At 43.7% G+C, this 12,844-nt stretch overlaps 1 protein-coding gene across 1 annotated transcript in view; it reads right to left on the bottom strand.

Moving 5' to 3' along the window:
• Positions 1–5,680: 5,680 nt before the first annotated feature.
• SENP5 (SUMO1/sentrin specific peptidase 5) overlaps positions 5,681–12,844 on the bottom strand; it is a 15,528-nt gene continuing 8,364 nt past the window's right edge. Inside the window, exons 6-9 of the mRNA XM_009083941.1 lie at positions 10,072–10,209; positions 8,298–8,381; positions 6,861–6,911; positions 5,681–6,772 (exon numbers count right to left, since the gene is read on the bottom strand). Coding sequence (XP_009082189.1) covers positions 6,662–6,772; positions 6,861–6,911; positions 8,298–8,381; positions 10,072–10,209 — 384 coding nt within the window. The 3' untranslated portion in view covers positions 5,681–6,661. The remainder of the gene's footprint in view (positions 6,773–6,860; positions 6,912–8,297; positions 8,382–10,071; positions 10,210–12,844) is intronic.

The following is a 12,844-nucleotide window of genomic DNA, read 5'->3' as shown; positions in this document are numbered from 1 at the left end:
TTCCTGCTCTGAACCATTTTCCATTAAAAGATCCAAATTGTGAGCAAGTCAGACTCTCCACACAAGATATTTGATGCAGCAGTTTTTTGGAGTTTTGGGTGGGTTTTTTTCCCCCCCTAAATGAATTCCTGGTTTTGTTTAGTTATTTGCAAAACCATGTCAAGTTATAAGCATATGACCACAAATCAGACAGAAGTTGCTACTGATGTGGTTTCTCCCCCCTCCCAGCATTTGCCATGGTAATACAGAGTTATAAAAATAACAGTTGTGATCTATGGTAGGGCAGCAGTTTAATCAGACTAAAGACTTCTGGTATGCAAGACTTCTCTACCAAAAAATGTTTCGGCCAATTTGTAAAATTGATGGGACTCTGGAGTAATCGCGCTGGAGCCAAACACTTACATGTTTGATACAGAGGGATTTTCAGTGGATTTGATGGTGGGTGGAAAGTGGGGGGAAGGGGGGTTGGTTTAACATATACATTCTTTCTGCAAGTGCAGTGCAGACTTTGCTGAGAAACATGTGAGAAGACAACCACCAACGTGGCAGGCGACACGCAACCAGAAGACATCATGGCTTGGTCAACCCATGAGCAGGGAGCTGGAGTGCACAGCAGTGTGTGCAGTTCTGGTGGTCCTTGCGTGACATCTGGTGGCCAAAGAGTACCCTGGGAAGATCCACCTGACTCAGGCTGCACCCAGGGAACTGCCACAGGAAAGGCCACAAGCTGCAGCCCTGCTGAGAACTGCACCAGGACCTAAATGCTCCATTTCTGTTGTTTGCTCTGGGGAAATGATCAAACGGTGAATCTGGGAGCTGAGCCTGTATGTTCCCTGTTTTCTAAATAGCACTGATCCACTCAAACTGCATCCCAGTCCCATCTAAAGACTAGGTCATCCTGTCTGGGGACAATCACATGCCTACAAGAATACTAAGTGGCCATTAATTTAAGGCATCACATCTCATTAGTTCTTGAACATCTTTTAGATATATTTATGTTCTACAGGGAAAAAAAGTCACCTGAAGGGTCATCCACCAGAGGAGAAAACCCGAAACTCTGCCAAAAATTCTGCCCTGAAGACTCTTTCTGCCTATTACCAGTGAAACAGAAGCATTTCAGTATGCAAAACTGGGAGCAGATCTCCTAAGCCAAGTTTCCTGAACGAGAAGAAAATATACTAATTGAAGATCTACGTCAAAGCTCTCTGTACTTCAGACTTCTTTGAAAACAATAAAAACCCAAACATCCAACCCTCCCCCTGCAAACCTGAAACCCGTAAGAAACCAGGGACTGAAAGGTGAGCTTGAATCGGTTGAATTTGCAAGTGCCTTTGGGCAGCCCTGTGTTTGCAGGGGAACAGCAGCATGTCTGTCAGCTTCTCAGTGGGCTGGAGCTGTCAGAGATGCTGAGGATAAATTGTCAAGCCCTGACTGCCCTAAACAAATGTGATGTTCAGCTGAACACTGCCGAGGGAGTTTTTCCTTTGCTGCAGTTGCTGCCTGCATTAAGTTGATCTAAAATGCACAAGCTTGAAGCAAGACATAGCATCTCTACATGCAGAGCAATGATCCCTGCAAAAGGCATATCTTCCCAGCATTTCTCTCCCACTCATCCCAAGGTTTCCATAAACAAGATGGCTCCCTGTCTGTATCAAGCTCACGTACCATAAACATGACCTGACCCACATTATCCAGTTAAATACATCTTACTTAAAGCTCAGTTTCTCCCCTGCCCTTCCTCCCACAACATTTATCACAAGGTGGTGCAAACAGATTCCCCAATGTTTTTTTGATCCCTTCTCCTCTCAGCCACTTCCCAAAGTTGCCCATAAAGAGCCCCAGGTAACCTTAGCATTAGGCAAGGTCTGCAACCTCAAGAAAAGTGCCATGTTAGGGGAGATGAGTTACCAGCAATGCTGAAATCAAACCCAAGAATTAAGAACTCATCAGAATTTCAGGCAGGGGCTGGAGCTGCTTTGCACATGTTCTGCTTACTTATGTTGAGAGAAAACAAACCAGTTAATTTCTCCAGATATTTCACTCAGTTTTCAACAGTTTTTAGCTCTACAGTCTGTAATATTACATGCTCTGAAATGAAATTCAATCCCCAAATCCTTCTAGCTGGTTACTCATAAAACCCATTAAGTTCAGGCACAAGCAAACCAGACTCATCTCCTTCCCTCCCAGTGCCTATTACATATAAATAGTAATTATTGTTCCTGGCAAGGCTCTAGTGTCTCTTATGATTCTGTACTTTAATGATCTGATTTCTTAGTACTTTCCACTGAAGAATATATTTAACAAGCATCCATGTTTCCTCCTCCATGATAGGATTTTTAAATTATGAATGTAATAAAGACAATGATGTTGCCAGTCTCATGATTAATAGCTTAAAGAGACATTTGCTAAGCCTTCATTCCCACCATTATCACAAATTCACAAGCAGTATAGCTTTGCAAAATGTGGCAAAGACAAGATTTAACTCTATAGTTGCACAGCTAAACCCACCAGCAACACAAGAAGGGCATTAAGGTAGTTTGATCCAGAAAAGCAGTTTAAGTCCTACCTGTTCTGTTGACAGATTTGCGTTTTTTTAAATGCCACCTTAGTATAAAGTGTCTAATGCAAGATTTCCACCCTTATTTATGTAATGGGTGACATCCCCAATCTTGTATGTTGTCAGATCTCAAACCACAGTAAACTATATCACTCTAACGCTACGGAACAGAAAGTATCATTAGCGCGCAGTTCAGAGTTATTGAACTAATCAGCTGGAGTGGCTTCTCCTAATAATAACACAGATCTCAAAACAAGCTGCTACAAACATTCCCTCCACCATTACATCGGCTGCTTTTAAAATTAAAATGAAGCCAAACTGCTGAAAGAAAATAGGGATTTTGGTAAAACTCAATTTTGTTACTTCACAGGAACATGGGCTTCATTCAACGCAAGAGCACACCCACAACGCACCAGCGGTTGCTCGGTGGAGTTAACTCTATGTCACTTCCCAAGGTTTACATTTTCATGTTGAATGGAGTAAATGCTGCAGTAGATAATGCCAATCAAAACTCTGAGAAAGTAAATGTAGGCTAAGCATTATGCTGGAGATTCAACACAAACCAGCAACTCTGTGCAAGCCTGTCTGGCTCCGTAATCGGTGCATGTGAAACACTCAAAATATCACCTTCACACCCAAGAGAGCCAGGTAAGAACAGGGCAACTGCATATTAGACAGCACAAAACTCCAGCCTCCATTCTGCAAGTATCTACCAGCTCAGCAATAGGCATCTCTCTACTCACCTTGCAGAATCAAGGCCACATTCTGCATTTATTGATTTGTATCAGGGGCACGGTCATTTAAAACTACAGATTAAAGCAAACGAAATGGAAACTGATAATTCATTTCCAATTCTGTTTAAGGTTTATTACAACTCAGGTAGCTTAAATTTGTCACGCACGAGATGGAGTCTTCACCAGTTCTGGGACTATTTGTATAAATCAGCACAGCGAGACAATCTCTTTGGAACAAGTCATGAAATTTAAGCATCCACCAAACCAGTTCAGAGTGATTTATGAAAATCTGAAGATCACATTAATGGAATTGCTAACAGCCATAACTACATCCACATAAATGTGCCTCTCATAATAAAAACACTCTACATAGTTCCGAATGTTTTAAGAACTAGCAAAATGACTACAGATTATGGAGTCCATCTCCTTTAAGGCATCAAAGACATTCTCAAGGAGGAGTTAATTAGTCCAGTTTCACAGGATACACCATTACAGAGCCTGAGATTCTGACTGCCTGTGATTAATTTCAACCCTGCACCAACATACTTTGCTTACATTAGCTCTGTTTTCAATTTCCCCTCCTTTTTTTTCAGAGGCCCCTCACTGATGTGTTCACAGCTGGAGACTCAAGTGCAACTCCTCTGTGCTGCCCCATAACCAACTGGAACACTTGTCAGCAAACCTCTAGATGACAAGAAAGCACATAAGAAGTACTTTCCAACATGCATGTTTCCCCACCCTGTTCCCCAATCGACAAGGCAGCAGATTCAAATGCAAGCCCCTCTCCCCTCAAACGATCTGGGACACATATGCACTTGCTTCAAAGCACCTGCATTACACACACAGTTCACAGAAATACTGTGCTTCTGCCAATGCCACTGATAAAGGGATTGTGATTAAAGACTCCTCATGATCTCTCATATACAGGAACATGGATACCTACCAGACAGTAGTAGGCACCAAGCTTCCTGAGAGGACTGTCTGTAGTCCAGTGCTTCAGCACATTCCCAGGTCATGAACATATCCATCAACAAGACAACTTGCACAAAAAATAAGGGTTTTCCTTGGAGGCACTGACTCTCCTAGGCTGATACAATCTCACAGGACACCTTTCAAGCTTCCTTACCAAATAGCTAAAGTTCTGAAAATAAAAGCAACTTGCTTATGCAGTTCCCTTTCTGTATTCCACTCCCTTTATGCCAGGAGTCTTCCTTGAGAATAAAGCCTCACTTGCATCCACCCAAAGCTGGTACCACCTTCATGTCTCTTCCTGGTCACTCAATTCTGCATCTTCATTCATGCTGGTATATACATTCAGTGACAAGTTATTTTGAGGTGAGAACTCCTCTGGGTTAGCCGTAGCCTAGATCACTTGTTCCACCACATGGCAGTGTAAGTATTGGGACCATTCATGGGATAGCAGTGCAGAGAGACAACAATGACAGCACTGGCCCACATACACTACCCTAGTACATGAAAAACTGCATGCCGAATTTCAGTTTCCATGGAAGTCACCCTCTGTTGCTCACACTCACTCACCCCAAGAAGGTGCTGCTGTTTCTCAGTAACACCTGGGAAACACAAACCACGTGCTGTGGGGCGCTCTGCACCACACGATGGGCAAATGTATGTTTAGCCTGTTTGGGTCTCAATGTTCTTTCTGATTCAGTAAGTTCCTTGTTTAAATTATCTAACCAAGTGCTTAAAGCTTTCCTTATCTTGCTAAATTAAGCCAGTCCTTGCCAGCTGCCAACAAGGGGAAGTGGGAACACGCAAGGATACTAGAGGACCTTCTTCCCTAGCACAGTACAGTGTGCACATGCTTCCACTTCCCAGCTTGACTGTGCTTGGCACTCCCTCACTTCTCCCTGTTCCCTCCAGTCATCTAGGAGGGATTTGCACCTGGCTTAGCTCAAGCCTGGATTAATTTGCAAGACAGGGAAGTCAAAGTGGTTTTCCTCCATCAGAAGCCAGGGCTATGGGCAGACACAAAGTGAAGCTGTGCAACAGATGATGTTTAGCACTGAAAATAGTTTTCCTCTAGGCTCACTCCTTTATCTGGCAGAAAAACACAGCAAAGACATTTGCTGGTATAGCAGTGCCAGACAACAGTCTCTTCAAACAGAAGCAGCTCTCTCCAGCAAGGAGCACATCACAGTTTACAGATCAAGGTGAAAAACCAGCCGATCCACTGCTCTCACTCACCCCTGCCCAGTGCAACAACACTGTGAAGTTCAGTGCTGGACTCAGCCTCCCACCCCCCAGAGCAGAACGACATAACCTCGTGTTTTCACAGCACCCACCACAAGTGCTGTAATTCCCAACCAGACCCATCAGTGTTTCTGAATGCAAACAAACCCAGGGATGTTTGAGACAATCAAACAGCAGATGCAGCAGAAATGAATTAATTTATATTTGAACAAAGGCAAAAGCCAACGGGAGGTTAAAGACAACAAGCTTTGAAGACAGAGCTGAAAGGAGAAATGCAGAAATGGTACATTTCACTGCATACTGTGGATCTGAGAAATGACTCAAAGCCATCTGAGATGTAAACAGTTACAGCCAAGGAGTTTATCTTACTATCTAAGCTGTGACTCTTCAGGGCCAGCTTTATAATTCTCCTTAATACACACATCATTGAGACTTCTGCAGCATCTAAGAACTCACCATCAATCTGACTGAACACTTCTGTACTTTCTATTATACAGGCAAGTGCCGAAGCTTTATTTGTGCAAAGGCTGCTTTTTATCTATAGGAACAGGCTGGTAATGACAGCCAGATAAATGTTAACTGAACCAACTTTATTAGCAATTTGAACTATTTTGAAAAGGGGTCCTCACAAATTAAAACTGTAGATGAGTTTAGCCACCCTAAAAAAGTGGCATTCAGTATTACACAGCCACAACAGGGACAATGGAACTACCAAATAGGTCCTAGCTGTTCTTTTTATGGCATTGATTGTTTTTTTGATACATTCAAAGCATTATTGCATCAGAAAACATATCATGCATCTTTATGTTTCCAGACAAATTCACCTGTATTTGTCATTTCTAGCTACATCTCAAAGGTGCACCAAATCTACAGTTTTATGGTTTTAGTTGCATGCTTTGCCTATATGCATGCTGAGATAATAAATATTAAATACAGGAAAGAACATAAGAGAACCAAACTGACATCAGGAATATTCTATGGCAGCTCTGTTATGTTCTGCCAGTTAAAGAACTTGTCAAAAAATTGAGGTAACAACAGTGGCCACACCACTCAGCTGAGAATCGCCCAAAACTCTATGGAAGTTTTCAGAAATTCAAGTACACAAACACCAGCTGCAACTTGTCAGAAATGCCAGAGAAATTAGGTTGGCTGCATTTTATTAGTCTATTAGCTGGCGCTCACACAGCTCCTTGTAAATCCTTTTTCTCACTCGGGGCATATCTTCCTGGGAGAACTGAAAAGGCTGGTCTAAGGCGAGGCACTTGCAGTACTGGGGAAAAGGAAAAGGCTTGGTTGAAAAAAGGACATTTACCATAAGAACAATACAGGCACTTATTTTTAAAAAGCTGTACTCTTACCTGGAGCACAAAAACCCCACAGTCACTGTCATTTTTCTGTTGTGGAATGCACTAAAAGGAAAAAGAAACAAGCAGAGGTATGTCAGATCTTTACTTATCCTTCTGTTCTATAACTCTTGCTTAAAGTCCAAAAGGAGATTCAGCCTAACAATCAGTCATCTCATTCTCAGAGGTAGCTGCTCTGCAGCACCAGAAACTGGAGTTGTAATTACTTATTCTGATCCCGAGTTTTGCAAGGTGACACTCAACACCTTGTTAGAATAACACCTAACAGTTAGAAAAATATATAGTGTAGGACAGAAAATAAATTACAAGTCTTTCTTTCAAGTTTATTTTCTTTTAGTGACCTATACAGAATAGCTTCTCAATTAGTTTAAATAAATGTTTGTACAGCATTATCAGCTTTACACAGGACAAAACTGTATCAGCAAAGTCACAGAGGCCTAGAGGAAGATTACTCTCAGCATCCATGAAACCAGTAGTGGCTTTCCTCCCTCAACCACAGCAAAGGGTCTCAGAGCATGATGAATGGCACATCATCAGGCAACAGGACTGAGCAAGGCAGTCTCAAATGATAACTTTCAACCTTCATTACTTCCTCAAACATGCTCAATTTTGATATGCAGAGCTGAAAAGTCCCACTCACTGGTGCTGTTACATCTGACACTTAAAGAGGAAAAGTAATTGTTTTTCCTCAACTCCCAGACCTGCCTCACAGAATGCAGGAGGACGAATGGACTGCACAGGTTGTGCATGAGTGCAGTGAGGAATCATTTCATCATTGTATCAGCATCTAAAAATAAACCTGTGAAAGGAAGGAGCTGTTGGGAGTATGTCTAGTGTGCAATGACCTGTTTTATATCTTTGGAGCCATTATGGGATGGCTACGCAAATTACATATTCCCTCATTTACACTACATACAAGTTATTCCCTTTTATTGTTGCCAGGCTCTGTTTACTTGTGATCAAACGCAATGTGCCACAAACAGCCCCAGAGACCAAAGCCCTCTATCCATAGCAAACACAAAATATCAGCAGGAGCAGCATCAGCCTCTTCCCTCCCTCACTAAACCCCACCACATTTGGCATTCAGAACAGCCCTTTCAGGAGAACAGAGGAAGCTGAATCTCCCGCTCATTCAGTCCTTGACCTTGTGTCAATATGGGTACCAGCTGCAGGTTTTGCTGCACAGATATGTAATTGTCCAGAGAGAGGCTCAGATCACCAAGCCACTTGCAGAAAGTGTTAAATACCTGGTGGGAGCTGAATGAGTGACAGAACTTGAATTCCTGAGTGTAACTACCTGCATTGCTCCTAGCACCCTCCATGTGGGCTGCATAAACCTATTTACTACTTGTACAAATATATGGGTTTAGAAGCAGTCTCATGAAATCTCCCACAAAGTCAGACTCCAGGGCTCAAAGTGCTGCCATTTACCTTTGTCACAGCAGTCTGCCAACCCTGAAGGAACTCGGGGCGATTCTTCTCTTTTGCTTCAGTCAGCAAATACTTTCGAATGTTCTTTAAAGAGGAAAGGGGGGAAAAAAAGCAACAATATTATTCACCAGCTAAAGAACAGGAGAGAGGCATTGACATCTTGCCTGGTATCCTTTTGACAATGAAAACAAATTTCAGGTAAGCATTAGGAGCTGAGCTCAGATCTAGAGGTAAAGAAATGAGCTCTGGTGGGTATTGTGCCTTCAAGGCTCATTTCAGTCTATCAAGAGGGGTTTTAACACCCCTCAGCCCCACTGTACACTGCTGTACTTCATACCAGACTAGCTGTGGGACACAGGCACAAGGTCAGAGTGCTCCCAGACACGCAGAGACACACAGTGCAGCCTGACATGTTCTTTCCTGCCTTAGTGGCTGACACCAAGGCTCTTACATTCAATACAATTGCATTTTCCTCCCGAATCTCAATACAAAACGCTTGAGCTCTGCAGCTAATCCAAAAAGCTCCAGGGAGAGTTTTAGTGACATACAGGAAAAAATAGCCTGACACCAAGCGAAGAGAAGGAAGCAAGATAAATGAGACTATGGTCTTAGGTTAAGCAAATTACTTCTCTGTAAACAAGCTGGGGGTTTATAGCACAATTTAAACACACTGTAGCACACAAATATTCACCTTGGTGTGTGGATCACAGTGGAGTTTTGGATATTGCCATCCTCCCTTTCCCCTAGAAAGGGCAGCAATAAAAGTGCCTCATGTTTGTGAGATATTTAGGTGCAAATGCCTTGGCTGGAGTGGGATGGGAAAGGCCACATTGAAAGACTACAGGTGAGTCCACAGGGCTGCTGGGAGGGACCCCTGGTTTATGCTGCAGGCTCTGAAGCTGGAGAGCATGAGATCTCTTGCTCCCAGGACAAACATTAGCTTCATCCTCAGCAAATGCCAGCAGGAAACTACTATCTTCATTCAGAAGTCCTAGCTGGGAACTCTCCTGAGTACAATAATTACTACTCTTCTGTAAGCCAACAACTACACACAGTTAAAAGTAGAGGGCTGCTGCATCAAGCAAGCAATTAAGTTGACAAAATTAGCTTTTGTAACGGGGTCATTACAATTTGCTAAGCTCAGCAAAAATTTCCTGGCTGCTCTTTACCAGGAAGACTGATAATTTAACTCCAGCATTCAGGTTGCAGCCTTGAAAGGTTGCTGGGTTATAACCAGAGGCAGACATCCTGCACCAATGCAGGCAGCGGAGAAAGGCAACACACTGTTAATAGCACAGTAACACGCAACCCCCACTGGGCAACACTACAGCATCTTCTGTCCTGTTCTCTCACCCAGGCAACCTCCCTGCCAAAGGACCACAATTTATCATTGCCTAAATACAAGACCCTTAACAGATGAACGAACTGCCCTCACTCTCCTTGGGGATAGTCTGCTTCCCTACGCCACTGAGCTTTGAGCTCCTGCTTTTTGTGGGAGTGACAAGGCAGAGCCACCAAAGCTGTGCTGATTACATGGTCAGGCTAATTAGGCAATAGGCAATCTGACCTCAACTCCCAGCTCTGGTGTGACCCTTGAGGTCTGTGCTTCAGACTCCTCAGCAGGACAGGCTGATTCTCATTTCATACATGGCAGGACAATGACAGACATACTGCATTTAAAGTTTATGGTGGAACAGAAAAACAAAAAAGGGAGGGGGAGGGGTGGTGTTTAAGAAAACAGTTCAAACTTAGCAGATACAGCTGTCACTCTTACCTCGACACAAAACTTAAAATGAATGCCTTGGGAATCATAAAATGAAATAATTCGACTGGGGATGTTCACAGTAATGAGGGACCAGTGGACTTCCAGGTGAATAGGAATTAACAAGAGAGTCTTTTTGAACAAGTCCACCTGGCAAGAAGAACGTGTATTAGAGACAATTCTGCAGGCAGAACACAGCAAAGCAAGAGATTAATTGCAACCAAGTCTCCTCTCTGCCACCCCTTAACTGAAGTCTTCTTTTGCCCCCTCCACTCTTTTGCCACATGCCTCATATTTAGCTCAAACACAACTTAGTAGCAGGCACAAAAAATACAGTTGTCGATCAGAAAGCGACTGAGGAGCCTTGTACAGTACCAGAGTTAGTCACCACTGCACTTGTGGCAAAATCCTGCTCATATTGCACTGCAACATCTGCGTTGAAGTGGGATTTCTTAGGTAATGATGGTGGTACAACTGAACCTCAATTTATGATAGCTACCTGTGTTTGGTAATGACACTCCTGTAGTGTGAGCACTGCTGATTTCTATCAGAGCTGCCTTGTGGACAGGTGACAAACTTTAGGGCATTGGTTAAGGAGAAGCTCAACATGACCCAGCAGTGTGCACTCACAGCACAGAAAGCCAACTGCATCACAGGACATGTGGCTGGCAGGTCGAGGGAGGCAATTCTCCCCTCAGCTGCACTCTCATGAGACCTCACCCACAGTACTGTGTCCAGCTCTGAGACCCCCAACACAAGAAGGATGTGGACCTGTTGAAGCGGGTCCAGAGGAGGCCAAAAAGATATTCAGCAAGTCCACCAGAAAAGCAGCCCAGTACAATTAACACAACTAGAATGAGAAATCAGACAGAGGCAGAAAACTTGGTATAACACAACTTGAATTACTTCTCCAGCACAGGTGGTGTTTGTGGCCTTCCAGCAGGCTGCAATACCTCTGCTATAGAGACACATTGAGAGAATTGGGGCTGTTCAGTCTGGAGACAGGAAGACTCCAGAGAGACCTAAAGGAGCTACAAGAAAACTGGAGAGGGACTTTTGACAAGTCATGGAGACACAGGACAAGGGAGAATGGCTTTAGACAGAGGACAGATTTAGATTAGATACAAGGAAGAAGTTCTTTACTGTTGAAGGTGGTGAGATACTGGCACAGGATGCCCAGAGAAGATGTGGACGCCACATCCCTGGAACTGTTCAAGGCAAGGTTAGTTAGTTCAATATTCTTTAAGCAACCTGGTCTAGTGGAAGGTGTCCGTTCCCACAGCAGTGGGGTGCAACAAGATGATCTTTCAAGTCCCTTCCAACTCAAACCATTATATGAAGCAGCTGTAATTACAAACACCCCACAGAACCAGAAAGCTGGTGCAGTGCTGAAACAGGCTCTGCAACCTGTCAGAGGAAGGCAGAGAAGAAGTGCATGGTGCTTTGGTGAGCAGAGGAATGGAGAGGATGAAGGTAGAGCAGATTCATCCTTTCTTGAACTTAAATTTTGTAGCAGATGTACTGTGGTCACAAGCAAGCAAACAAGGGAGAAGGTCTTGAAGTACAGAACAAGTAGATCAGATGCAACACCCCCAGTGTCTGTGTGGCAGATGAGCCCTTATGCTTTTGGAAGCCAGCCAAGCCAGGGCCTCTCATGATCTTCCTTCTTCCAGCTCCTCTCGAAACTGGTGTCTAATTGCTGGGGTTTTGGTGGTACAGTCCAGAAAATAAGTAAAAATAGAATACTGAACTAAATGAACTCATCCTGTGGGAAGAGTTCTATGCTGTTTTCCTTTTTTTTTTTTTTTAAGCACTGTGCAATGAGAACAGTACATAATTGCAACACTACTGCCAAAGACAGCTCTTTTGTAGGAAAGAGAAGTGAATTTTTTTGAGTAACAGTGGAAGGTTGAAAAGACAAAACGGTCTGGGCATTCACAGCAGTTATCAGCCGAGTCTTGCTCACAACAGTCCTTTGATTGTGACAAGCATTGACCCTGCTCCCACCTGCAGAAACTGCTTCCCAACTAGATTACAGCACACTCACTGCACAACTATCCATCATTCTTGGAGAGAAGCAGAGGGATGTCAGCCAGCAGCAAGCTGAGACCACAAAGGAAAACTGGAATAAGATAAATGAACTACACCTTCTGTGATGTCCAGCAACAGCACAGCCATGCAAAACTCAAGGGTCCTCATGTGGCCCTGGTTGTTGAATTACTGCAGGTGTGCAAACCTGTAGCAGAAGACTGGAAGGAGGCAGCCAAAAGCTGAAAGAGTCTTGATTTATGACCTGATGTACAGAAAGAATAGTGAGCAACCCAGATTTGTTTTACTGAGACACTGCAGAGTCAGACATAACAGTGGATCAGAGCAGGAGTGCCGGTCAGATCGGTGACCAGAAGGGATGGACACCAACAGGAACTCTGAAACCACTGCAGCAAGACACAGAACAGCACTTCCTTCTAGGCTCTGGCCTCCTGTAACCCACGAGACCACATTTATAAAACCTGGTGCAATAGTCTGGTGTATTTAAAGAGCAGAAACAAGTTCTCCTTAATTGCAGGATCAGAGCAGGAGTGCCGGTCAGATCGGTGACCAGAAGGGATGGACACCAACAGGAACTCTGAAACCACTGCAGCAAGACACAGAACAGCACTTCCTTCTAGGCTCTGGCCTCCTGTAACCCACGAGACCACATTTATAAAACCTGGTGCAATAGTCTGGTGTATTTAAAGAGCAGAAACAAGTTCTCCTTAATTGCATACTGCAGAAGGAGTCTACA

This window comes from Acanthisitta chloris, unplaced genomic scaffold (assembly GCF_000695815.1).
Source record: "Acanthisitta chloris isolate BGI_N310 unplaced genomic scaffold, ASM69581v1 scaffold12421, whole genome shotgun sequence".
NCBI lineage: Eukaryota > Metazoa > Chordata > Aves > Passeriformes > Acanthisittidae > Acanthisitta > Acanthisitta chloris.
This window is presented reverse-complemented; position numbering and strand designations above follow the sequence as displayed.